Source organism: Lynx canadensis, chromosome B2 (assembly GCF_007474595.2).
Source record: "Lynx canadensis isolate LIC74 chromosome B2, mLynCan4.pri.v2, whole genome shotgun sequence".
NCBI lineage: Eukaryota > Metazoa > Chordata > Mammalia > Carnivora > Felidae > Lynx > Lynx canadensis.
In genome coordinates, this window is record NC_044307.1 from 101,142,961 (window position 1) to 101,170,082 (window position 27,122).

Sequence of the window (27,122 nt, forward strand, 5' to 3'; positions counted from 1 at the left end):
TTAGAACTTAGGTCCCAGACCTTCAACCATTTAGGGCCGTTAGAGGTACATCTGTCCATGTGATTTTGTTTTGCGTAGGCTTCATCCCAGCACAGAGCCCAACGAGGGGCTTGCACTCATGACCCTGAGATCAAGACCTGAACTGAGATTAAAAGTGGGACACTTAAGTGCTTGAGCCACCCTGGCACCCCTGTCCATGTCAGTTTATAACGGAGTCCTCGGGGTTTCAGAAAAGTGAAAGGACTTGCCTAAGGTCACATGGCTAGTTAGTGATAGAAGCAAGACTAGAACACAAACCACCATTCCAGCCAAACTTCTACATCCACGGCCACTCCTGACCATAGAGGATATTCTTAGGTATACACATATCACGGTGGTTGCACAAGTGGTTTTGTTAAAAAGTTCTACTGCGACAATAAAGCTTTCAAGATTATGTGAAAAGGGATTGTTCAACTATCTGGCTCTAATCCTTTAATACAGACTAGTGTATCTAATATTACATCTAAGCAGCTTTACTAACATCCCTGGAAGCAACTGCCCATCTCATCAGGAATTAATACACATCTATCTCCTTTGAGATAAGTAAAATACAGTCTTACAAAAGAGTAAACATTTTATTATCTGTACACGAATCAGGTTGGTCTGAGGACACAAGAACATCTGGCTAACTCATAAAAGTAGCCCTAAGCGATGGGAGAGTGTTTGTGGTCCGTTTGCATTTATCGCAACATCATTTATATGATCTACTCGCTGAGCAGTGAGAGGCCCAGAATGGACACATCAGACAGTTAGGAGCAACATGCCGTGGGTGTTAGCAGTAGGGAAGGCAGAGCAACATGGCCTCTGTCTGAAAGGAGGTCTCTGGAGGAAGAATGCTCTGCAGAACAGGTTTTCTGGGGTTGGGGGGAGCCCTCTGAGAGGGCCTGCAAACGAACAGCCTCTGCTAGAAGAGTGCTTGTAAGTACACACACACAGCATGGCCCTGGGGCTCTGGGGATGGTGGGGGTCACAAGGGTACCACCTGAAGGGTGGGCAGAGGCCCCCGGGGAGGGGCTATGTACTCTTCCTCTCTGAGCAGCCGCAGCAGGATGTTTTTTTTATTCTTGGGCCAGCTGTAGATGTGAGTGTTCTGAAGCCAGGTGGGCACATGCTCCTATGGGAGAGAGAATGACAGGAGTAAAGGCCATTAGAGAAAAACCTGGATTCCAGATCCCCGGCTCCGTTCCCAAACATCTACGGCTTTCCCTGCATGGGCGTTCCCTGCCGAACTATCCTGGGAGTTGTGCTGTTTTGCTTTTGGAAAGGGCTAGCATGTGAGCCTCTCCTGGCTCCGCGTACAAGCTGAATATCTCATTATGGAAACCACATGTGCGCGGCGTTTTCTGTCAGCCTCCCAGGCTACCTGCCCTTTGCATTTCAACGTGCTTTTCACCACCCTCACATGAAAGGGGTAGGACAGAGGTCACGCAGAGTGATGGGAATTCCTTCGTGGCTTCAGAAGAATGCCAAGGCTAGGGGCTTAATCTAATTCGTTTCAGCCACAGATCTGGCCTGCAGCAGCAGGAGCCCAGCAGATCTGTTAGCAGGCAAAAAGCACAAAGCGTGAGCCGGGGATCATGAGGGTGCGCTTTCTGACCGCCCTCGTGGAGTGGACATTCTGTCTGCTGTGGCGTGGACAGACAGACGACGAATCAGGAAAACGTATAGTGTGTTTGATGGTGATACATGCCTCGGAGAAAAATGAAACAGAGAAAGGGACTAGAGAGTGCTGGGGCAGGGCTGAAAGGTTGCAGCTTTAAACAGAGCATGTAGGAGGGGCGCCTGGATGGCTCAGTCGGTTGAGCGTCCGACTTTGGCTCAGGGCATGACCTCACAGTTCATGGGTTTGAGCCCCGCATCAGGCTCTGTGCTGACAGCTCAGAGCCTGGAGCCTGCTTCAGATTCTGTGTCTCCCTCTCTGTCCCTCCCCTGCTTATGCTCTGTGTCTCTCTCTCTCTCTCTCTGTCAAAAATAAATAAACATTAAAAAAAAAATTTTTTTTTTTAAACAGAGTGTATAGGAAAGGTCTCACAGAGAAAATAAGCAAAGACCTAAAAGAGCAGAAGGGGCCAGCTTTGTGGATGTCTGGGTCCAGACAGTGCAGAGGCCCTGTGACGGGGGCGTGCCTGGCCTGTTCAAGGAGCAACAGGCCAGTGTGGCCAGAGAGGAGTGAGTGAAATAGAGTAGGAGAGGAGGTCTGGAAGTAGGGGGGCCCGTGTCCCATGGGGCCTTGTAGGCTTTTCTCTGAGGAGATGGGATCCCTTTGGGGACTGCCGGATACACCCAGAAGCAGCACGTGCTACGTGTCAGGCATGGTGCTAGGTGTTGATGACACCCAAAGGAAAAGACACAGTTACTGTCTTGAGGAGTTCACAGTCTAATGTTGGAATGTGAATGAAGATGTAAAGAAACTATTTTCTAGGCAATAGTGTACCAAGGGGGCAGGAGGTGGGAGCACAGGCCACAAGGGACTGTCTGACGAAGTTTTAAAAACATTAATAAAACCAACTAAAAGTCGGTCTCCTTTTCCATCACCATATTCCCAATAGTGCATCCACCCCCAACCACATTGACTCAAGGCACTACGACTGAGAGAGCTCAAGAGTATTGGCAAAGGGGACGAGAAGTCAGGAGAGGCTAGACAGATTGGGTGATATAAGGATAGGCAAGAGTTGACTACACAGACAAGTCAGGGAAGGGCATTGTAAGCGGGGGGAACAGAAAGTGCACAGGCACAGAAACATGAAAAAACACGGCAGGTGTGAGGGCATGCTGAAATAGCCCAGTACGACCCGAGCATAGTCACTGTGCACACGGTCGGGAGAGGAGACTGAGCATGTGGGCACAGCCCTCTTCTCAGGGGCCTCATCTGTCACGCTAAGAAAGGTGGATATGATCCCGTGGTTGGTCGGCATCCGCCACATGATTTCTAAGCTGGGGCGAGACAGGGGAGATCTACATTTTGGATGTTCCTCTTTGACGGTGGTGCAGACGATGGCTAGGGAGACCAGTCAGGAGATGCTGCAGCGGGGCTTTGAGAGCCTGGGCAAGGGATGGACATGCATACCATCGCACAGGGTGTGAGCTTTGTAACTGGAGGCATCCCATTCGTATCAGCTGGACTCTCCCTCCTTCGGCACCTGAGTCTCAAGGCAGTCCTGACATTTAGGGATCCTCCAGGGTGCAGCTGGGCCTGGGCTCAGGGTGCTGTGCTCCAACTCTCAAGACATCCACCACACCTCTGTCTTCCCTTTGCCAAGCCTGGAACGTGGCTTCAGATGGTTTCTGTCCTCCCTCCCCTAACCTGCTGGCATGCTCTTCTGGGGCAAAAACCCACATAGGAACCACAGCAAAGCTCACTTTGGCAACTGTGTAGATTTAATTCCTTTCATCTACAGGTTTGAGAGCTGAGCTATGTGCACCAAAAGACTTCTGTGGCTAGTCAGCAAAAAATGTACATATCTTGACTTTTATGTACAAGAGATAAGAAGTATCAGATGAACAGCCTCTTTTTCTCTCATGAGTTAAAACACAAACTACTTCTTTGTGTGTAATGGCTGTTTGAACAATTAGGGCAGCGATGGTCTATCAGATAACGTCTTAAAACCTTCCTGATCCATGCAGCTGAGCTGAGCGCTCTACGACCTGTGGATCTTTCTGGTAACACTGTTATCTCTAACGACTGATAAAGAGTTCACAAGCTTTTCCACTTAAAATCCCAGATAGCAGACAAAGCAAATCTCGAATTGTTAAGGTTTGTTTGTTTGTGTGCTTATTTCTTTGTTTACCTTCTTAGCGTTTGGGAAGAGCACAGGGATGAATCTGAAATTCATGCTTCCTTGTTTTATGAACTCAATCTGCATCTGGAACAGAAGGAATGTGAAAGTTTGATTTCAGGAATGCGGAGGAGGAGTTAATGGCACCCACAATCATGCAAGGCCCACACAGCGTTTTTATTCTGATTTCGAGTGCCACACACTTCGCCTTTCAGGTGCCCCCCATGACACATGCATGCCATACACACGAATCATTTGTTGAAGGCCTGCCTGTTAAACATCACACTCAGTGCTCGACCTTGGGTTTCAAGGATTAGGATACCCTCCAGGGTGTGCTGAGCTGGCTCCTATTGGCTCACAAAAGCCAGTTGTATGCATCCATTCCTAATTCCTTGTTCAGTGATTTTACACTGGTAGCTTGAAATGGGCCCTAATGAGAGTATTTATACCATGGAAATGGGGAAATGCTACAAATCAGGATTTTTTTTTTTTTTTTTTTGAGAACCAGTTTACCGGAACACTACGGATACAATCCCTATCCTCCGAAAGTCAGCAGATTGGTGCGGAGGAAGAAGGGTAAATTGCCAACCACGGTGCAGTGTGAAAAGTTTAAACAAATTGCTGTGGAAGGCCAAAATGGGGGCCATCCATTCTGCATCAGTGATTTGAAGAGTTACAGGGGATGTGTCACTTAGATACTGGAAGACAAGAATAATTTGATCAGGCAGAGGAAGTGGGGGAGAGGGGAAGGACACTCCCAGCAGACGAAACAGCAAGAGCAAACCTTTGGAGGTGTGAAAGAATTTTAGTGGGGTTGGGGCCAGCCAACAATGCTTTGTGGCTAGAGCACAGGATGGGCTAGGGAGGGGATGGGAGATGAGGCTGGGCGGGGGGGGGGGGGGGGGGGGGGGTCAACCGTGAGGAGCTCTGCCTGCCACAGAACATGTAGGTTCCCCACACGGTTCCAGTTTGCTCTGACACTGCTGTGGCCCCAAAAGACTCAGCTGCCAAGAACTGTATCAAAACCAGAATTTTCAAGATGAGCGGAGCTGGGAGTCTTCCCAATCCTGTGACCAGCACAAAGCTCTCAGTCAGTCATCTGATGACAAGGAGATGAGGAATTATGTGTCCCCAAGTATTTCATCTTCCAATTGATTTTTAAAACTGAGAAATCTTCATTGTGCAGGGGAATACAAACAGGACAGAGAAGTGACAGTGGTGACAGTTGGTTATTGAAGTCACCATAGAAACCCACACAGTCTCACGCGTGCGCACTCATACACACACACACACACACACCACACACAAATGACCCACACGGTGTTTTCTCAGAACCGCTGTCTTTTAAAATCCAGAGGACCAAAAGCATATTTTAAAATGACCCACGTACAGTGCAACTGAAAGCACCAATCATCAGGACAAACACGTGAAAGGAAGGGCACAGGGTTTAGAAGCTAAAAGTAAAGAACTGGATTTCACCTCTGACTTCCCAGGACCCTGTCTCTAAAATTTTGCTTGTCTGCTAGGCTACCCAGCCTGCCGGCGGGCCAGACAGCAGCAGCGGATTATAGTTTTCTCTCGTATTTCCAGATACCGGCTTTTCGTGAAGTCACTGGCTCTGTAATGTGGTTACTCCTGGGTACCTTTTCACTCCCTCTGTCCTAGAGGTTTCTGCTGCCTGGAGGGGACCTGGAGGTCAGCCAGCTGGGCAGGAAGGCACTTCTGTATCAGGCCTCTTCAACTCCTTCAGTGATAAGGAAGGGCCCAAGACATCCATGTCCCCAGACACTGAGTTTGGAGACAATCTGGTTCATGGCTGGGCACAGTCAGACAAACTCTGAGGTTGAGCTGCGTTTTACTGCCTGGCGTGGCCACACACCAGCAGACCTTGACAGGTTTCCTCAGGAACTGGCAGGGACCTGGAGCCCTTCCCACACACCAGCTGTCAGCTCCCAGGACTGGCAGGTTCCTAGAGATGCAGACAGGACATTGAGTGCTTTGGGGCCAGCCAGACATGCAGCAGACAGCCAAGGGATGGCAGCACCCGCAGCCAGCCGTGACCCTTTTCTGGGCCCTGTCCAACCCCCAGGGGGCTGTCAGACTGGGAGAGGATGAACAGGGGGGAGGCTTAGCTCCTGATTCCCTGGCCTTACTCTCTGACCTCACCACCTTGCCTTGGGTTGGTTCTGAACTCGCACAAGTGGTCGGCACTTGGTAGAATAGGAGACAGATGGGCAACCCCCACCCACTCTGCCTTTTTCCTGTGCTCCTGATCCCAGGACAGACCTGGACTTAAGTCAGCTTCCGCTGAGGTAAAGCTGCATGTCCCTTGCCTGCCTGTGTCCTGCCTTGTGCTGCTTACTTATTCTGTCGGGGCCACTTCGGTGTCTTGCCTCATCTTCCTGTCTTAGTCAGTGATCCTTTCTGCGCATTCCAGGTGCCTGTGGAATGTTACCGTTGAAATGGAGCTTACAAGTTCTAGTCCAGTGGATTTCAAGCCTTTTCAAATCTCAAAATCCTTGGTAAACAAGCCTGAGAAAAGCAAACCAGCTGTGGCTGAGTTGGGGTTGGAGGCCCAGAGCCGCTCTGACCCCTGCGAGAGCCCATCAGGGACATTTTGACCCGCAGGACATTTTGAAAGTCACAAGTCTAGTCCAGCGCCCGAGTCAAGCAGGGACCATCTCCACAGCATCTCTGTAATCCTGGAAAGCAGGGAGATTGCTAGCTCACAAAACAGCCAATTCCAAAGCTGGGTGGTATTTTCGGTCAGAATGTTTTGCCAGATGCTGAGCACGCCTAACTTCCTATAAATTTTTCCCACTGGTTTTAGTTTGACCAGATCCCATAGTTTAGGTGTGGCCGTGGATGGTTGCTCACCTATCATGAGCTAAGAACAGTCCCTTCCCTTGATGTGAGCATCGATATGTACGTCACGAACGATTTCATTCGATCTTTACAACACTGTAAGTATTAGTGACCCATTTTATGATTAGGGACATGGAGGCACAGAGAAGCTTAAGCAGTTGGCCCGCAGTCACACAACTGTACACGAGGAAGCAGAATTTGAACCGGGTCTATCTGACACAACAGCACGGGTCCTTTTCACTATGCTACTCTGCCTCTCTGGTGAGGCAGGGGTCAGAATAGGACACAGATGCAGGAGCCCGCTCTCCGCACAGCCCTGTCCCCTGCCCTCTTGGGACTTCACATTTGTTGGTAAACAACCAAGTCAGCAGAGCACTGTTTTCCAGAGCCTTGGACGTTCCAGAGCACATGTGAATCTCCCCTTGCTCCTGATAGGAACGGAGTCCCAGAGACGTGGTCACTTAAGACAGAGCCAGAACCAACACCCCCCACTGCTGCCTGGGCTTCTTCACCCATCATCATGCCGCCTTCAGTTGGTTTCTAGTGAAGGACAGGCCTTCACAGAAGAAAGAGCCCCTCTCCGAGGGGCGGCGAGGTGCTGCGGTCCCCCCACCACTCACCATTCGATGAATGTACTTAGTATGTAAGCCATGCTCATCCTCGTCCAGCTGTGATTCAGCACCTTCCACATCCTGTTTGTATTTGGGGCTGATTGCTACAATTATCATCACTGTCTTCTGTTAATGAGAGAGAAAGCATGTTTATGGAAGTGTAAAGTGTGGTCCATTTGGTGAAGGCAGGCTGGAAACTGGCCAGCAGGACTGTAAGCGTCGTGACATGCTCCAGAGTGGAGGGCCTGGCTCATTCTCTGCCCAGGGTGAAAGGCACTGGCCTCCACTCTTAACAGGCTCCTGTCTCCCCTTCTCCCCTCCGTCTCCCTCCCGGCTCCCTTGAAATGCAGAGCAAATGGCTCTGTGAGGAGCTCTCCTAAATGGAGGCGGTTTTGCCCACCATTGTCCACAACCATCACTAATAAACGTCTAATGAAAGCCGGAATCGCTAAGTGACTGTGCATCGTGGCAAAAAGGCTCCGGAACATCACCGATGAAAAGCCCCCTCCCTCCGGCAGCTGGGTGTAAGCTGTCAGTTACTGCACTCTTGACTGCCCTGCGTGCCACGAGCGCTTACGAGTCAGCACAGCCAGGAGGAGCAGCCCCTTCAACACAAAGCAAACATCAGGCTGCAGACAAAAGGAAAAGCCACAAAACCCCAGCCTGCTGAGACTCTCTCCCCCACTGCTCTCTCCAAAAGAAGCAGCTGAAGCAGCCGACACGGACACACTGGCAGCAATCAATTTCTATCTTGTTAAAGCACAAAGTGTCCCAGTGGTCAGTATAGATTCTGTCAGTGGAAAACAAATCACAGGGCTCCGAGTGGGCGCCTGGATTGGGGAGAGGGGACGGTTGCTGCACAGGGAGCCTCCCGGGAAAGCTCTGGAGCCCAATCCTGCAAAACACTTGGGGTGGCCTCAGATTAAATTGAATTCTGTCACTCCCTCCCCACTCCCTGCCTTCATTTCCTCCTTTCCTATTCTGGTCAAAAAATTGTTTGCTCTGATTGTTATCAACCACCTGTGTCTGGTTTGACCGTTATTTCCTGCCTGTGCATGTCCAGAAGGGTGACCCCATCCTTCCTTTCCAGGTCTTTGCGCGGCTGCCAACAAGGGAGGCTTTGTTGGGACTTTCTCGGCTTTGGACTTGGTGGGTTTGCCAATTGCTCCTTTCATAAAATAGCCCCATAAGCACATTGTCTTTCCCACCAGCCAACGAGCTCAGAATTTTGGAAGGTACTTACATCTCTAAGGTAGCGTTCCATCCACTTGATGATATCAATGCCTCGGATTCTATCCTCAAATATGTCAATCTACAAGAAAAAGACATGGGAGGTGGCTCTGAAAAGGTTTCTCTAGTTGCAGAGCAAGAGAAAACACGAGACTATATGCATTTAAGACTGAAAAAATTATGAGCACTTTTTGCAGAGAGCAGCATATAAGTCTAAAAGCCAAAATACAATTTTCTTAAAGTGTTCCCTATTTCAACATTAGTAGGCATTTAAGTATTTAATATCCGTAATTAGGATATAGTGGTACACATCAAAATGTATCTTTGGCTACACAATAATTATATTTTAAAAATCTGAGAGATATAGTAGACTACCAAGTTGGATATAAGCCAGCAAAAAAAAAAAAATTTATATATATATATATATATATATATATATATATATATATATATATCTGTAATATGAAAGGCAAACACGACATGATTCTGGAGCATTTTAATGGATGTGTGGCGTGCAAGTACTGAGATATAGTTCTGGTGCTTTACTTGCATTAGCCAGGTCATTATTATGGTATTATGTCCAGTTTCGATCTATACATTTAAGAAGGATTGTATGAAACTTGGAGCAAATCCAAGGAACAGTCACAAAAACAATTACTGAGATGGTGGGAAAAGGTTTATGATGAAAGTCAAGAAGCAGAACCTCCTGGGCCTTGAAAAGATAGATATTAAATATCAAGTCTTTGAAGGAGTATTTGAAGGAGAGAAAAACCAGTTACTTTCTGTTTTTTCAGAAGACCAAATAAGAAGGCCTTTCTGGGGCTCAGGCTTTGCCCTGCAGCCAGAGAGTAATGTACATGTGTACAGGGTGCTCTTGTTTGGAAGAGGGATTATATACAAGAATGGGTGACTCGGGGAGAGTGTCCTTGAGGAGGAGTTATTTGGTTCGGCCGCACCGTTCTCAGATCAGTTGTCCTAAATGTCACTCCGCCATTTAAGTCCTAGCTGTTCAGTAAGTCTCCATGCCATCCGTGACCCAGCCTTACCTCTTGTTTCATGTGCCCTGTCTACTTTACTCCCCCACACCCCAATAGCATAGCCCAAGCCTCCCTGCTCTGTGACTCCTTCCCACTCGCTGACTTCCTCCTCCTCACCTCACCCGACTCAGCCCTGCTGTGACCAGTGGTGTTAGACACTTAACACATCATTATAACATCCTTTCATTCACTGTATGACTCATTTATGTCTGCCTTATCTCTTCAACCTAGTTCTGATCTTCCTGTGGAACGAGAAAGTGCCTCGAGAACACCAAACTGTCAAACACATACAGTATATAATACAAGTTCAGAATATGTTTCTTTACCGATGGCACATTAAAAATAGAATGGCTTTCCTTTTGGTTTGGATGATTCCTGCTTTAAAATGTCTGATAGCCAATGACCACATGAGGTGATCTCGAGAAAGCTTGTAGCTCTCTGTGACTGTATCAGGAATTCATTTCTATTATATGAGACAGAAGCAATATAATGTTGGGGTTGAGAAGGAACGGACAGCTTGGCTCTACTCTTGGTTCTACTGTTGGCTTCTGCACTTCCTGCTTGCATAACTTTAAAACGTTACGGAAACTCTCTAAGTCTTATTATCCTTATTTGTAATATGTGGTTACTAAACCTCCTTCCAAGGATGGTTATGAGGATTAAAACAATTGGTTATGAAAAAGATATATCATAATGCCAGGCTTGAAGTAAGTACTCAATGAATGGTAATTTTTGTTGTTAACTGAGCACCTAAATTATTCCCTGCTACTGAGGTGGACTTTCTGGGAGGCACAATGTGCTTGATATCTCTCATTTGTCTCTCCAGGTCTCTACCAAAGTCCACAGCATCTGTCAGGCCAACTTTTCCACACAGCCGCTGTTAAAGGCCACATTGTTTCCCCCAAAACTCACATGTTGAAGTCTTAACCTCCACTGACTCAATGTGACTATATTTGGAGATAGAGCCTTGAGAGAGGTGATTAAGGTAAAATGGGGTCATGAGGGTGGGCTCTGATCTAACAGGACTGGTGTCCTTAGAAGAGATTAGGACACACAGAGGGAAGACCGGTGAAGACACAGGAAGAAGACGGCCACCTGCAAACCAAGGAAGAGGCCCGTAATGAAACCAATCTTGCCGACACCTTTATCTTGGACATCCAGACTCCAGAACTATAAGGAAATAAATTTCTTTTGCTTAAGCATGTGGTACTTCATGGCAGCCCTAGCAACCCATATGGCCTCCCTCTTCAGATTGCCATAGCCACTGTTCCCTTGCCTCTTTAGACTTAGGGGTGGTGGCAACTTCCTGCTGTTGCTGTAGGCCCAGGATATGCTCTGTTCCCTGAGGATTTCTTAAAATTTACCTAGAACTTTGAAAATAGTCCTTTCGGGGCGCCTGGGTGGCTCCGTCGGTTAAGCGTCCGACTTCGGCTCAGATCATGATCTCACAGTTCGTGAGTTCGAGCCCCGCGTCGGGCTCTGTGCTGACAGCTCGGAGCCTGGAGCCTGCTTCACATTATGTCTCCCTCTCTCTCTGCCCCTTCCCTGCTCATGCTGTATCTCTCTCTGTCTCAAAAATAAATAAACATTTTTAAAAAAATTAAAAAAAAAAAAAAAAGAAAATAGTCCTTTCATTAAACTCTCCTTAAATTACCCATTAAGTGTTTTTCTCCACTAAGGGACTCTTGATGTATCAATATAGTAACTTAGCTGTCCAGGATGGGGCTCTGTGAGTCTAATACAAGGCTTCATGGTGATACAAATTAAGGACAGATTTAAATTCCGTCTAAGGCGTCCCTGACTCTTAAGTTCATAAAAACCTGTCTTCTTCTCCAAGGGCAATCAGTATGCTTTTTTGGAAATGACCAAAAGTAAGATCTTTTCTGCAAATGTTGGCCTTAGGACCTGTAATTTGATTTTACATCCTGGTTGCCGCAGTACTTTCTTTCTCTAGAAACGAGAAATTGAAATGTTGGCTTCTATACAGTCACTTAAGTTGGAATGTATAAATTGTATCCATTTTTAACCTTGTAGACGCTCCTATTAAAAAAAATTATAGAATAAAGAGAAATTCAATAAAAACTGTTAAATAACGCTAAGTAATGTTTAAAATTGACATTTAGTTGCTAAGTATTCTCTTTTTATCCTTCCACATTCCTATTCATAGATATTTTCCTTAATTTTTCATCACTCTCTAGAATTTACTATCACTCAATACCCAAAGGGGGCCTCTGGGAAGGAAGAGAAGTGAGCTCAGGGTTTTAGGAAAGCCAGTCCTTTGAGTCGCCTCCTGTGGTATTTTGTTTATCCTACAGAAGAACTTATATGACTTTAAGCTGTGCTGTTGGAAGGCACTGCAGGGAAACTTGAGGAGTGTGTGCTTCCTGAGATTTCTTGGGCCAAGGTCACAGTGAACTGCAGGGCTGGGTTCTCTACCTCCCCTAGAACTAGACGAGACCAGCTGAGAATCAGGCCATGTATTCCCTGCCCAGAGGGGCTGCTGCTGCATCAAGATGTGGAAGGCAGCTGTGCACAGTGGGCCTTGACCTCAGACCTTACTGCCCGACAGAAGGGCCTTGTACAATAAGCAGGTGGCCTGGTTAAGCCTGAGGCCTCCTGCATCACAGGAAACGCAACCAAAGCAGACTTGCTTGGTTAAAAAAAAAAAAAAAAAAAGAAAAAGAAAAAAGAAAAAAAGGGCAAAGGTAGAAAGTGCATTAAGAGCCTGGCATTTCCTTTGCGTTGGGGGCCAAGCTGCGTCTGTGGTCAGCGCCGACTACCACCGTTCCGGCTGCTCAGAGGTTCTCAGGGTCCCTCCAAAAGCACACAAGAAGTAACTGCTGGAGACTCTGGAGAGTTTAAAATCTAGAAAATAATTACCTACATCTATAAGCGTTTAGCTCCTAATCACGTAACTCAGATAATACAGTTTAAAACTTCAACAGCTATTTTGTTTTGCTTCTCATTGTACTTGCTTTATTATTTTTTTTAAGTTTATTTATTTCTGAGAGAGCGCAAGCGCATGCACATGCATGAGTGGGGGAGGGGCAGAGAGAGAGGGAGACACAGAATCTGAAGTGGGCTCCAGGCTCTGAGCTGTCTGCACAGAGCCTGACACGACGCTCGGACTCACGAACCATGAGATCATGTCCTGAGCCTAAGCTGGATGCTTAACTGACTGAGCACCCCCCCCCCCAGCTGCCCCTCATTGTACTCACAAGTCTTCTCTTTGGAGAAAATACTTACTGCAGTTTGGAAGCCATTTACCAACAAAAAGTTCACGAATTTCACCACCTCCGTGGCTGTGTCCATAGAATAAGTGATAAAGACTTTCCCTAAGAGAGAGTTTTCACATTTATTAGAAACTAGTCAAATCATTCTATTCTGAACACATGTAAATTGTATGCAATGTTTCTTGTCTTTTTAGACTTATAAAGTGAAACTTTATCTGGGGTTGGTCTGAGGGCTTATGCCTGCAGCTGTGTGCATCACTAGGCCCCAAGGGGCGGCAGGGGTCTGTCCGAGGGGCTGCAGACTGCCCAGTGTGCATGGGAAGAACAGTGCTGGTGGCCTGAGCCAAGCCAAGGAGGTCTGCTGAAAAATCACACGATGCATTAACAACATCTATCACCCAGAACCTGAGGGGCCTTAAGATCAGGCCACCTCCTGGTTTCTTAGAGACACTTGGCACTGTGCCTGAGGAATACTCTCACAGCAGGCCAAGAAGCTGAACCTTGCTAAGGGGCCACCCAGCAGTGTCCTCTTTTGATCTCATGATGCTCTCTGCTCCCCGAGCTCTTGCTCAACAAAAGCAAGTGGGAGGAGAGGGAGCAGGTGGTTCCCTACCACCTCCTTCCCCTTACCACTCACTGCTGGGAGAAACGCCAGGAAATGAGGGTACACCAAAGCATGGATCGGGAATGTTAGTAGGAACTTCAGCAGCTTGAAGGACAGATTCCACCTCTGGGCATCCAGTGTCACTTATTCTCTGGCTCCTCCCTGGGTCAGCCTGGAGCAACAGATGGCATTGTGCCCACAGACTTGACCCAGTCAGGATGGCAAGCCAATGTTTTCTCAGGCTAAAATCTTGGGGAAATTTCTGGGTAGGATGTTAATGTGATAGATGAATAATCTCTGTGTGCTGGCTTTTAGTCTGGAAGAGACAAGCTCAATATCAGGAAGTCCCTGGGGCAGGAGGTGGAGAAGAAAGGAAAGTTGGGGAGAAAATATGAGTTTGTATGTATTCATCTATGCTTGGGCTCTGGACTTTTGAAACAAATATCTCAAATAGAAGCGTGTACAATGCTCATACTGACTCATTTAAGCAGCCCGACATATCGATGGCCCTCAATGTATTCTTAACACCTAATATTCAACCAATTCCTAGGTAAAAATTTCCAAACTCCTTTATAGATTATGGTAAGATAAATATGATCTGTAGATTGACATGAGGATTATATCCTATGCAGGACAGCATCCATTCTCCAGAAGTGCTCAAGATTAAAATGTATAAGATTTTGAAAAGATTAAAAAAATTTTTTTGGATGATAAACAACAATGGATCCTTGCCATAGAAATCTTCCAGAGCCCTAAATGACTAATGAGCACAGATTCCCCCGATAGGAGTTAGCAAATGCAGAAGGCTTAATTTTCAAGTTTGGTTCAAAGAGGCACCCAGGTTTGTAAAGGGCTTATTAGAATTACCTGAACTTCTCTAGCAAGCACAACAGAATATAACAATTTCACAAGTAGTGGCTGTTTTCGTAAGATTTCTGGAACTTACTGTCCTGACTGACCTTAATATGAGAACATTTTGGTGATATTTCAACATTTCTGGTTCTGGCTGCAAAATCTGGAAAAAGAATCATCACCTGACACTTAGTCGAATGTTTCTTTAAATAAAAGGCTTGGTTTGCATTGGTTGTAAAACAGTATGGAGAATGTGAGACCGCTTTTTCCAAACAAGATTGCTCATTCCTACAGGAAATGACCTCGTTCCTGATGGCTGTTGCTAATTTATGGTGAAACACTAGGTCCCTGGCCAATACCACATGGACATCCAATCAATTTACCCAGGGACAAGTCCACTCAAGAGCATCATTTAGAAGAGAGAAGTGTTGGAGTTATTTGTTGTTGGAGTATACGTTTAAGAAAATCTAATGGTAAGCATTTTGTGAGTTTTGCTGGTAGTGTCAGCATCACTAAAAACGATTCATATAAAATGCTGGTTACTTTTTAAAGCAAAAAGTAAGGAAGTGAAATTTATTTCACTCTGTGTATGAGGAATACCCAAGGTCAGGGATGAAAAATCATCAAGTACTCTCTAAGTAGAAGACCTGACAAAAAAGAAGGAAAAACAACATTGCAAACAACTTACGTAATTCTTCTGGCAAATTGCTTGTTTTCAGAGTTCCTCTGGCTGGAAGGTTACTAGGGGGTCTGGGGATAGCAGCTGGGGATGGAGCCTGGGGAGCTGGTGGTCTCAACTCTGCAGGACACTCCAAGGACTCCTCAGGAACTCCCGCTCGATTAGGTGGCTGATGATATAGTTGGTCCCTGGAAAAGAATACATTTATGGTAAAATTTTCATTTTTTTACAAAGGCAAACCTAGCAAGACAGAAAGCCTTTAAGAACTATGGGAATATACCAGTGAGCTATCTCTCTCCTCTCCCTCCATTTCTTTCCTGAGCCAGAGGGATGAGGGTTGCTCCATTGAATTTCAGTCAATAAGTAATTCGGCGGGCTGCCATTTGTAAGGACCTGTGCTAGGGGTCGAAAGAGGGAGCAAGACCTGTGTAGGAAGAACAAATATTGTTAAAATGTCGATACTACCCAAAGCAATCTACATATTCAATGCAATCCCTATCAAAATAACACCAGCATTCTTCACAGAGCTAGAACAAACAACCCTAAAATTTGTATGGAACCAGAAAAGACCCCAAATAGCCAAAGCGATCCTGAAAAAGAAAGCCAAAGCAGGAGGCATCACAATCCCGGACTTCAAGCTTCACTACAAAGCTGTAATCATCAAGACAGTATGGTACTGGCACAAGAACAGACACTCAGATCAGTGGAATAGAATAGAGAACCCAGAAATGGACCCACAAACGTATGGGAACTAATCTTTGACAAAGCAGGAAAGAATATCCAATGGAATGAAGACAGTCCCTTCAGCAAGTGGTGCTGGGAAAAGTGGACAGCGACATGCAGAAGAATGAACATGGACCACTTTCTTACACCATACACAAAAATAAACTCAAAATTGATGAAGGACCTCAATGTAAGACAGGAAGCCATCAAAATCCTCAAGGAGAAAGCAGGCAAAAACCTCTTTGATCTTGGCCACAGCAACTTCTTACTCAACACGTCTCCAGAGGTAAGGGAAACAAAAGCAAAAGTGAACTATTGGGACCTCATCAAAATAAAAAGCTTCTGCACAGTGAAGGAAACAATCAGCAAAACTAAAAGGCAACCGACAGAATGGGAGAAGATATTTGCAAATGACATATCGGATAAAGGGTTAGTATCTAAAATCTACAAAGAACTTATCAAACTCAACATCCAAAAAACAAATAATCCAGTGAAGAAATGGGCAAAAGACATGAATAGACACTTCTCTGAAGAAGACATCCAGATGGCCAACCGACACATGAAAAAATGTTCAACATCACTCATCATCAGGGAAATAAAAATCAAAACCACAATGAGATACCACCTCACACCTGTCAGAATGGCTAACATTAACAACTCAGGCAATAACAGATGTTGGCAAGGATGCAGAGAAAGAGGATCTCTTTTGCATTGTTGGGGGGAATGCAAACTGGTGCAGCCACTCTGGATAACAGGATGGAGCTTCCTCAAAAAATTAGAAATAGAACTACCCTATGACCCAGCAATTGCACTACTAGGTATTTATCCAAGGGATACAGGTGTGCTGTTTCGAAGGGACATATGCACCCCAATGTTTACAGCAGCGCTATCAACCATATAGCCAAAGTATGGAAAAAGCCCAAATGTTCATTGATGGATGAATGGATAAAGATGTGGTATATATATGTGTATGTATATGTATATATAATATATGTATACATATATGACATATATATACATATACTATATATACATATACTATATATATTATATATATACATACATATATATATATATATATATATACACACATACATACACAATGGAGTATTACACGGCAATCAAAAAGAATGAAATCTTGCCATTTACAACTATGTGGATGGAACTGGAGGGTATTATGCTAAGTGAAATTAGTCAGAGAAAGACAAATATCATATGACTTCACTCATATGAGGACTTTAAGACACAAAAAAGATGAACATAAGGGAAGGGAAATAAAAATAATATAAAAACAGGGAGGGATACAAAACAGAAGAGACTCTTAAATATGGAGAACAAACAGAGGGTTACTGGAGGGGTTGTGGGGGGGAGGGGATGAGCTAAATGGGTAAGGGGCATTAAGGAATCTACTTCTGAAATCATTGTTGCACTATATGCTAACTAATTTGGATGTAAATTTAAAAAAATAAAATTAAAAAAATAAAAGAATATGAACAGGAAAAAAAAAGAAAAGAAAAAGAAACAGAGAGAAGATTTGATTTCTCCATGCAAGGACTGTCTAATTGGGAAGATAAGTAGTATGTGCAAGGCAGACCTGGTCTCCAAAGAAAAAAGGAATATAATGGTTGACATACAAGGTTGGTGTTATAGGCATTCAGATAAAAAGACAGGATTTTTAACTCATGGTAGAGAACATTTCATTATGTATCAAAAGGTAGAAAAGGCCGTGTAGGTTTAAGTATTTATGTTGTTAATATATGGATGAAAATCTGATTTTGAGGAGCTTTTAATGAAGTTTCTACCACATTGTTACATGTTATTATTAGTATTATTTTTGTTTTGGTCACCAGTATTCCCATGAACATTGCACTGAGGAACACACAGATGCACTCAAGTGAGATCTGGAAAACCAGAGGAAATATGCTTCTGCCACTTCTGTGGTTTCTGTTGATAAGTGCTACCATCAGGTGCTGAGTTCCTGGGGAAGCACCCCAGTGTCCCATTACCAGCTCCCATGTCAAGGTGAGGGCAGAGGCATCCATTGTTGGCCAGTGCAGATCCAGCAGGCACAGAATGGACCCAATAATTGCAGCGCCGGTGGCTTCCTGATCTTGGACTGTACGGTGGCGACATGGCCTTGAATGGAGGGTTCTCTGATGGCTTTCTGATCTTCTGCCTCTCCCACTGTGATGGAGGAAGCAGCTTTTTTGGCATCCCGTTCTTTGGTCCTGCTCTGGGGTCATTCCTGGAAGCCTGGCCTGAAGCTTGCCCTTCTAACCTCCAGCGATTCTGTAAGCACCCGATTCCCTGCATTAAATCCTTTCTGCTGAAAATAGCTATTTTCTATAACTGAATCCTGACCGATAGGGGGACTACACCTGCATCTGTAATGTTTTATTTCTTTAAAAAGGCTCTGGACTATGTATGGCAGTATGTTCACATACAAAAAATCTAGGGAGTGGGAACGTGGATGTTTGTTGTTTGTTGTGTGCTTGAGATTGTTTTATATTCTAATATTTTTTAAGTTTATTTATTTATTTTGAGAGACAGAGCACGAGCAGGGGAGAGGAGAGAAAGGGGGAGAGAGAGTATCGCAAGCAGGCTGCACAATGTCAGCATATAGCCCTACATGGGGCTCGATCCCATGAACTGTGAGGTCATGACCTTAGCCAATATCAAGAGTTGGCTGCTTAACAGACTGAGCCACACAGGTGCCCCTTTATATTCTGAATTTTAAAAACGGTTTTGATGACAAAATCCATGTGTATATGCCCAGTTTTTGTAGATTGTTGCATATGCTCATATTTTTACCCAAAAGAGTATTACAAATTTTGAAATTCTTATGCAACAGGATTTAAAATAATATTACACAGAATCTCAAGTATACTATATTTTTCCTTTTTTTTTTTTTAATGTTTTATTTTATTTTTGAGAGAGAGACACAGTGTGAGTGGGGGAGGAGCAGAGTGAGAAGGAGACACAGAATCCAAAGCAGGATCCAGGCTCTGGGCTGTCAGCACAGAGACCATCACGGGGCTTGAACCCACGAGCCGTGAGACCACAACCCGAGCTGAAGTCGGCCACCCAACCAACTGAACCACCCAGGTGCCCCAAGAATACTTACTATATTTCTAAAGTGTGAATGTTTGAGGAACTTATTTTTATTTTATATTTTTATTAATGTATAGAAAAAATCTCCATAAAATATGCTTTTATCTAATGAAGATCCAGCTCCACATCATTTTGCATGAATTCCCTTTATATCGAAAGCTGCTTGGTTGTTATAGAAGACAGTTGCTCATTTGATAAAGACATGTTAAAGCTTTGATAATATTTTTGTAAAATTTTTTAATGTTTATTTATTTTTGAGAGAAAGAGAGAGAGACAGAGAGAGAGCTTGAGCAGGGGAGGGAGGGAGAGAGAGGGAGACACAGAATCCAAAGCAGGCTCCAGGCTCTGAGCTGTCTGCACAGAGCCTGACACGGGGCCCGAACTCACGAACCCTGAGGTCATGACCTGAGCCAAAGTCAGACACTTAGCCTATTGTTGGGAAGATTAAGTAGTATGTGCAAGGCAGACATGGTCTCCAAAGAAAGAGGTGCCGCAAAGCTTCAATCATATTAAAAAACCTCCATATAAAAACAATATCATGGATTGAATGACAGAGGAAAGTTTCTGTGTCAAGGTTCCCTTTCAAATTTATCAGTAAGAGGAGAATTAGCTTCATTACCTGAATTTATTTTTCATTATCCTAAAATGATAAAATAAATCCAAGGAGACCATAGCAGGCTCAAATTGATGTTACAAAAGCAATTACTCTGTACTAGCTTTGCAATTCTTCTGTAAATCTAAAAATATTTCAAAATCAATGTTTTTTTAGAAAAAAATTACTATTGTCTCTCCTATCCAATGCCAGTAGACATGTGTCATAAAGTTGCTTAAATTTTGTCTGTTTTCTTGGAATTTCAGATATTTCTTCTGCAAGCATGCTTATCTGGTTGTACAGTCACATTTTAGTTAATTTCATTATTTAAACTCCATGCAATGTTTTAAAGTTTGTTTATGTATGTATGTATGTATGTATTTAAGTAATCTCTACACCCAACCTAGGCTTCCGACTAACAACCCTGAGATCAAGAGCCAAATCCTCCACTGACTGAGCCAGCCAGGCACCTCAAACTCCATGCAATTTTGTTTTTGAATAATAAGGGCTCTGTCTAGAAAGAAAATCTGAGAACATATGGGCTTTTGAATAAAGGTACAGGCATGCACCTTATCTACCATTGTAAATGGAGTGGGCTTTTTTCCTTTTAATAAAGTTGCTGAACTAATTATCAACTTCTGCATTTCTGAAAAATCTGCTTTACAATGACCTTTGTGTCTCATTCTTTTCTCAAAAGAGAATATAATTTTACTCTGAATGGTCTATAAAAATTGTGCTTGAGCAAGAGCAAACATTTCATCTACTCTTTTCAATTTTGTCTTAAATTAAGAAGCTCCCTTTTTACAAATTCTTCCTCTGTATTTTAGATCTGTTAATTAAGAGGGGGGTGCCTGGGTGGCTCAGTTGTTTGTCCAACTCTCGATTTTGGCTCAGGTCATGGTCTCACAGTTTGTGAGATCAAGCCCTACGTTGGGCTCTGTGCTATTAGCACAGAATCCTAACCCTGCTTAGGATTCTCTCTCTCCCTTTTCTCTGCCCCTCCCTGGCTTGTGCGGTCTCTCAAAATAAATAAATAAACTTAAACAAGAACAAAGAGAGAGAAGAGGAAAACTTGAAGAAGAGTCAAAGGAGAACAATAAAGAGAAATGACTAAAACTTAGACAACTGAAGTCAAGAAATACCAGAAGTAGTTTTCTGGAAGAAGTATAGGAAAGACCTAATAATGGTGTTCCATATGTGTGGATGCTAATATAAAAAAACAAAAACAAAAATTTTGTTTTTAAAAATTTCTCTTCGGAGCTAATCGAATTTAAAATTTCCAAGTAAGACTTGGGTTTAAACAGGTGTAGAAACTAGGGTAAAAAAACCAAATATCCTATTGGTAGAAGTCAGTCGTAGTAAAAAGAAAAATCTATTTCTGGGCTAAAAGGCCAGGTGATTTGACCATAGAAGGAGGGGATGTCACTTGGCATTTTAAGGGCCATTCCTTCGAAAGAATGTTGACTTTCGTTGTCACCAGTGGCTTTATGTGTTGGAAAGAGATTCTTGTCAACCAGCTTCCATCTCCTCCTGACTCAAAGAGTCTATTCCCCTGTGTGGCTTGGTCACTAACCTGGGGAACAAACCAACAGAGAGTTTTGATACATCTTGATTGCACTGGTGTCATTCTTTTTCTTTTTCACGTTAAACAATGTCTGGGGGTGCCTGGGTGGCTCAGTTGGTTGAGGCCCCGACTCTTGATTTCGGTTCAGGTCATGATTCCAGGGTTGTGAGATCGAGTCCCGCTTCAGGGTCTGTGCTGACAACCCAGAGCCTGCCTGGGATTCTCTCTCCCTCTCTCTCTCTCTGCCCCTTTCTCACCCTCTCTCTCAAAATAAATACATAAACATTAAAAAAAAAAATGTCTGAAAAAAAAAAAAATGTCTGAAAGTTGGCCCTGTCATACTGATACCTTGGGAGCCCTGGGGAGTGGTCTCTTTGTGCCGGCCTCTCCTCTTGGTCCCAGGGGCTGGGGTAGTTCAGGATGACCTTCTGCACAGGGTGTGGGCCTCGCCCGCTGGCTCCTGGGAGGGGCTGCCCTCGTGGCTGGAACACTTGATGGTAGGCTGCTTGAGGGTGGTCAAGGCCGCCTGCAGGTGAAGACAGCAAAGTGAACAGGGCAGAACGATTCTAACTTCTTCGTGTGAAAGTATAAGCTCACTGCCAATTTTTGTCTCAATACTGAGGGTTCCAGATGTCAGCTACCACCTCTGTAATGTCCGCCATGTTTCCGTACTATTTTTTATTTGATAGTTTTTGGTCAGTCATTTTTTTCCCCTTAATAAAAACATCTGTGAAATCATGAGTGTGGTGTTCTAATTGGAAAGCACGAAGCTCCCCCCAGGCCCCTATTTTAATAAGATATTTAGGATAATCTAACCATGAGGATCGGCTCACACCACCATTCCTACCATAATTTCCCAGATTTCCAGAACACAAGACTAGGAGAAATGACCTCCACAAAAGATAGAGAATTCCCCCAAGTGGACACAACGCACACACACTCACACACACACATATACCATTCCCTCTTAAGGAAGAAGTAAATGAATGAAAACTTGGCTCATACCTCTGGGAAGTAGCTAACCAGTTGGCAATACCTCCTGACCTTTATTCTTCTCTTTTTGAAGCCTACATGTGCTTGGGACCATGGCAGTTAGATAAGGGCAGGCCTGGTGGCTCAGTCGGTTGAGTGTCTGACTTTTGCTCAGGTCATGATCTCATGATTCATGGGTTTGAGCCCCACATCGGGCTCACTGCTGTCAGTGCAGAGCCTGGAGCCCGCTTCAGATCCTCCCCCCCCCCCCCCCCCCTTCTCTGTCTCTGTCTCTCTCTCAAAAATAAATAAATATTAGGAAAAAAATTTATAGAAAAGGGCAGACCTCAGGACACAGCCAGGGCTGGTGGTGACTTATGTGCATGTGTAACCCAAGAGAAAGTTGGTCCCAGCCAGCCCCAGGAGCAGCAGGGTTCCAAGGGAAGGAGGGCATCCTGCCTGACCAGGTGAAGGAAGAGAATTCAAGGCCAGAGGAAGGATGCAGAGAAAGCAGTAAGGACGAGAGGAAGTCTCTGAGGGAACTGAGCCCAGAGGGGCCCAAGAGTGGGAAATCTATGGAGCACCTGGGTGGGTCGGTTGGTTAAGTGTCCAACTTCGGCTCAGGTCATGATCTTGCGGTTCATGAGTTTGAGCCCCGCATCAGCCTCTGTGCTGATAGCTTGGAGCCTGGAGCTCGCTTTAGATTCTATGTCTCCCTCTCTCTCTGTTCCTCCCCTATTTGCGTGCGCGCTCTCTCTCTCTCAAAAATAAATAAATTAAAAGATATTTTAAAAAAAGAGTGGGGAATCTAAGCAGTAAGTGTGGGGGTGCATCTTAAGGGCGGGTCTAGCCTACAGAGGGATCGGAGAGATCCAAGTGGATAACGCAGCAAAATAAACTATCCAGTAACTGCCTAGTGATCTAAGCACTGCCACCTCTGCCCAAGAGGTTGGATGATCTGGCAGGCACAGCTAGTTAGAATAGGAAGGAACCTTGTTTTTCAAAACATTTTTTGATCCTTCTTTTTCTGATAATAATAATAATTAATAATAATAATAGTGATAATAAAAGCTTGCTTGCTGTGAGGTAGGATACATGAAGAAATGTAAAGCAAAATAAAGCCAGCAAGTGAGAAAGTCACCGATAAGGTAGGTTGGAACCAGAAAATGGGGGGTGAGGATATAGCAGAGAATTTTCTTCTTAGTTGGTGGTCAGCAGCCATTGACGTTTTTAGGGGAGCATTCAAGGGAACGACAGCCTCAGATAGAGACAGAAAACAATGTGCATGTTCACTGCCTCCAGGTCTCCACTGTCTGACTCAGGAAACTTGGCTGGGTGACCCTGGAAATGCATGCAAGCCAGTCTCTCAAACATGGTCAGGTTCCCTGGGTTCAACCTATTGTCTGCTTTGACACAGGATGCCAGCCAGGCCCTTCCTGTCACCTCTCCAACCCAGGTTGACTCCTGGCCCTGACCCTGATGCTTGCCCTGCAATTGCTCAGGCCTGGTCTTGCTATTTAGGGGCAAGAGGAGGGATGAAAGAGTAGGTTGCTGGATCTATCCCAGCCCCCTGGCTGATAAAGGAGACCAGGACTTGGAGAGTACCTTCAAGAGTGGGGACACAGGACCACAGGACACGATATACCACACAGATTTTGCTTTTACAGCCTTCTCGGAGCAGGCAGATGTTTCAATGGGGTCCAGATGGCCAGGTTGCTACTGCTGCTCCTTTTCCAGAGCTAGAAAGGGGAGAAAGGGCCACTGCCATCAGAACACCAGGCAGGGACCAGCCCTGCTTCTAGAGGAGTCTTGCATCAGTGGACCATTTACAAAAGCAGCTGCAGCGGCAACCCTCTGATCTCCCCTTGCACTTAAAATCCTCCTTTGTGATTGGATTCCTGGGCTTGACCTTGGCCCCTAGTATGCTCTCACAAGCTCACCAAGCCCCAGCTACCCTGGTCATCTTTTATCTTGAACACCCAAGCTTGTCCCCATCTCCGGGACCATGAGATAGTCATCCTCTCTGCCTAGCATATTATTGCACTACGTCTTTACAGACCAGCTTCTTGTCATTCCAGGCTCACTCAGATACCACCTGTTCAAAGAGGCCCACCCCCTCCCCCAGTTGCCTTATCCTACCCCCCCCACCCCATTTTATTTTCTTCATGGTGTTTATCATATGTTTGAGTAGTCATGACTCTTGTCAACACTTTGTCTGCCTTCCCTACTAGCATTTAAGCTCTGTGAAAACACAGACTGAGTCTGTTGGCCACCAGGTCTCCAAGCACAGTGCTGGCACACGGGGATGCTCAAAAAAAAAAAAAAAATGGATGAATGAAGATTCAACAGTTCACACACAGAAAAAGAGAAGCCACTAGACTGTCTACTTATGTGCAGTCCATTGTGTTTTTCTAGTGTCTCTCCTGGAAGTAGGAAGGAGAAAGACTTTGCCAGTGGCCTTGAAAGTTTTTAATATTTGCAGCCATTTTTGCTTCCCATATCTGTTAATAAGCAGCTAATAATGTTTTATTTGCTTTAGAAGGACTACCAGGCTCTAATCATAGGGTTTGTTTCTTTTCCAGAGAGCGGATGTTAGTGCTGTTAATCAAAAGCCTTTGAATCAAGGTCATATGATTTCTAACAGATTATTTCCCGCACAACATGTTTTTGTCTCATAGCAACAAATCGTGTCATTAAAATCACTAAGGCATGTGGGCTAGGGTTTGATTAGCTGTAACTTTCATTTCTGAAATGGCCACCTGAGGTAAAAACTTGCACCGGTTTACGTGACCAGATGAAAATGATCCACCTTACCTGTTTTTAAAATTGACAAGGAGAGTCCTCTCTGCTGTCCTTTGATTGTTTAAAACAAAGAAATATTGAACACTAGAGGGTCAGCCAAAAACAAGCCTTCCCTTTTGTAAGTGAAATTTGGTTGTGTGGACAAGTGGCTAAATGAAAAGTATTCATTTATCAGGTAAATGAATATCTCTTCATTGCTCACGTTTTATTCATTCTGTTCCACTATTCTGACCGAGCCTTGCTCATTTAGTTGGGTATTCTCCATATAATCATGGCCGACACTTTTTGAACACTCGCTACCTGCCAGGTACCGTACTAAGTTCCTTAGTTGGGAATACAGAGTTCAATTTTCTGTTTTCTTAAAGAAGTTTGAGAATAAAATCTGATTCCCCTACCATGGTCCTTGGATCCTTCCCCTTCTGGCAGAGCTCACCTTGCTACAGCCCCGTTGGCTTGCTTTTGGTGCCTTCACTGCACCCAGTTCCTTGCTTCCTTCACTTTCTCATCTTTCAGATTTCAGCTCATAGGTGTCCTCTCAAACAGGTCTCCTCTCGTCATCCTATTAATGCCTAACACCCAGTTATTTCCTTCATAGCACTTATACTTTGTTTTGTTTGCCGATTTCTACTTATCTGGCTCTCTAGTAGATTATGAGGTCCATGAAGACAGGATCACATCTGTTGTATCACTGCGCACCCAGTGCCTAGCATAGGATGGGCAAATATTTGTTGAATAAATTGATAAATGAAGGGACAAGTTCTGTTTCCAAGTCCCATGATGCCCCTCCTTTCCTCCCCTCCTCTCTTCCATAGGCCGTTAAAGATGGCCTTTCCATGGCTTGATATCACAAAGGCCCCACTCATGATTAGGGATTACTCCTTTCCTCAGGAGGCAGGGAACAGACTTCTTTTTATTCATTCAACAAATATCTGTTGAACCTCCACTGCGAGCCATGCAGCGAACAGAGAAAAACAGGATACAGTTTCTTTGAGTAGCTCAAAATAGATGGAGAAAGAGAGAAAATCTGTGTGTCTGTGGGTGTCTGTTTTGAAACACAAACCCACACTCGTTAGTATGTGAGAAGGGGAGGCGTGCAAGTCAGCAGCCACCTACTTGGTAGACTTAAGAATTACCGCCCCAAAATATCTCCCCCACTGATTTGTCCTCGGTGCCTAAAATCCCATCACAAGAATTTATTCTGCAGGAGATGGGGGATGATGTGACAGACAGATGATTTGTGAGCAGGGTAACTCCTCAGTTCCGAGGCAGTGTTCATCACAGAACAAAAATACAAACCTTGCACACTCATAAATGGGTGCCCGGGACTGTATGTTTGTCAGTCTGGAAACCCTCTTGGCCTGGATGCACACGGTTTTCATGTCACTAGGGCTTTTACCACTTGGAATTTGTAAACCAAATCCTAAGCGAGGTTTTCCACTGATCAGTCAAGACGTTCAACATTTTTCTTCCTTATTAAGAATGGTATTGCAAGAGTTTGAGAGAGGAAATAAAATCTGATTTTCAAGTTGTCAAAAAGCATGATGATATAATGCAATCAGTTTGGCCAGGAAACAAAATGGCCAACATAAACTGTTACGGGAACACCCACAGCTGTAAGCAGCTGCGGTTCCTGAAAGGCAGGTCCTTTATCATTTCTTCCATCTGGGTTATTCTTTTCCTTACTTTTAATTGTGTATGCACTCTAGCATACGAATAATCACTTTTTCGGGTTCCTGTCAGCAATAGTAGGCCTATGCCCACAGTTTTATTTTATTCGGTATTCTTGGTAGAGAAAGCAAAAAATTTTATAGTAAAATAAAGGCTGTTTAGATTTAATACGTTCTTTTTTTTTCCCCAAGTTATTTGCATCATGGGCTTTATTTGATTGCACAGCCATGATCTCCATTCTGGTGACCTTCAGTGGAGGCATCCTGAGACAATAAGAGGCCAACTTCTCTGGGAGGTCTGGTGGGGGTAGGGGAGAAGACATTAAGCCTATTCTACTGCTTTGAAGTTGTTTTTTGTTTGGTTGGTTTTTTTACATGAAAGGGGTGACCGGTAACCATTTCTGCTTTAACTTGCAAAGGCTAGGGTATGCCATTTGCATGGTGATCATTATTTATTTATGTTTTCATTAAGGGAGGAGGAAGTAATGCTCTTCTAAAGCCAAGTAGAACCACGTTTCCAACTGCACGAGCATCCCTTAGGTGAACAGCTCTTTTGAAGTGGTTTTGTTGGCAATTAAGTGCCGTTATAGTCCTGACATGAAACTAAGCATTTGTACACCTGCTCTGAATACTTAAAATCTGTGCCGGTGAGAGGAGTGTGGAAAGGGAGGGGCGCTCTCCAGGACTGGGCTGCTGGATCCATGTGAGTAATAACAATGATAACTAAGAGCTGCTAGTTGTTGAGGGCTTACTTTCCTAGTGCCT

The 27,122-nt window shown here is 44.5% G+C and overlaps 1 protein-coding gene across 3 annotated transcripts in view; it reads right to left on the bottom strand.

The window, feature by feature from the left end:
* Positions 1-595: 595 nt before the first annotated feature.
* TRAF3IP2 (TRAF3 interacting protein 2) overlaps positions 596-27,122 on the bottom strand; it is a 44,755-nt gene continuing 18,228 nt past the window's right edge. For 2 of the 3 annotated variants that reach the window (XM_030316174.1, XM_030316175.1), the window contains 7 exons: positions 21,265-21,442; positions 14,936-15,114; positions 12,805-12,893; positions 8,535-8,603; positions 7,301-7,417; positions 3,828-3,902; positions 596-1,153 (listed from right to left, as the gene is read on the bottom strand). In XM_030316174.1, the coding sequence (XP_030172034.1) occupies positions 1,007-1,153; positions 3,828-3,902; positions 7,301-7,417; positions 8,535-8,603; positions 12,805-12,893; positions 14,936-15,114; positions 21,265-21,442 (854 nt within the window). In that variant the 3' untranslated portion in view covers positions 596-1,006. Of the gene's footprint in view, positions 1,154-3,827; positions 3,903-7,300; positions 7,418-8,534; positions 8,604-10,922; positions 10,987-12,804; positions 12,894-14,935; positions 15,115-21,264; positions 21,443-27,122 lie in introns of those variants that run through there. The other variant, XM_030316176.1, reaches the window with a different exon arrangement.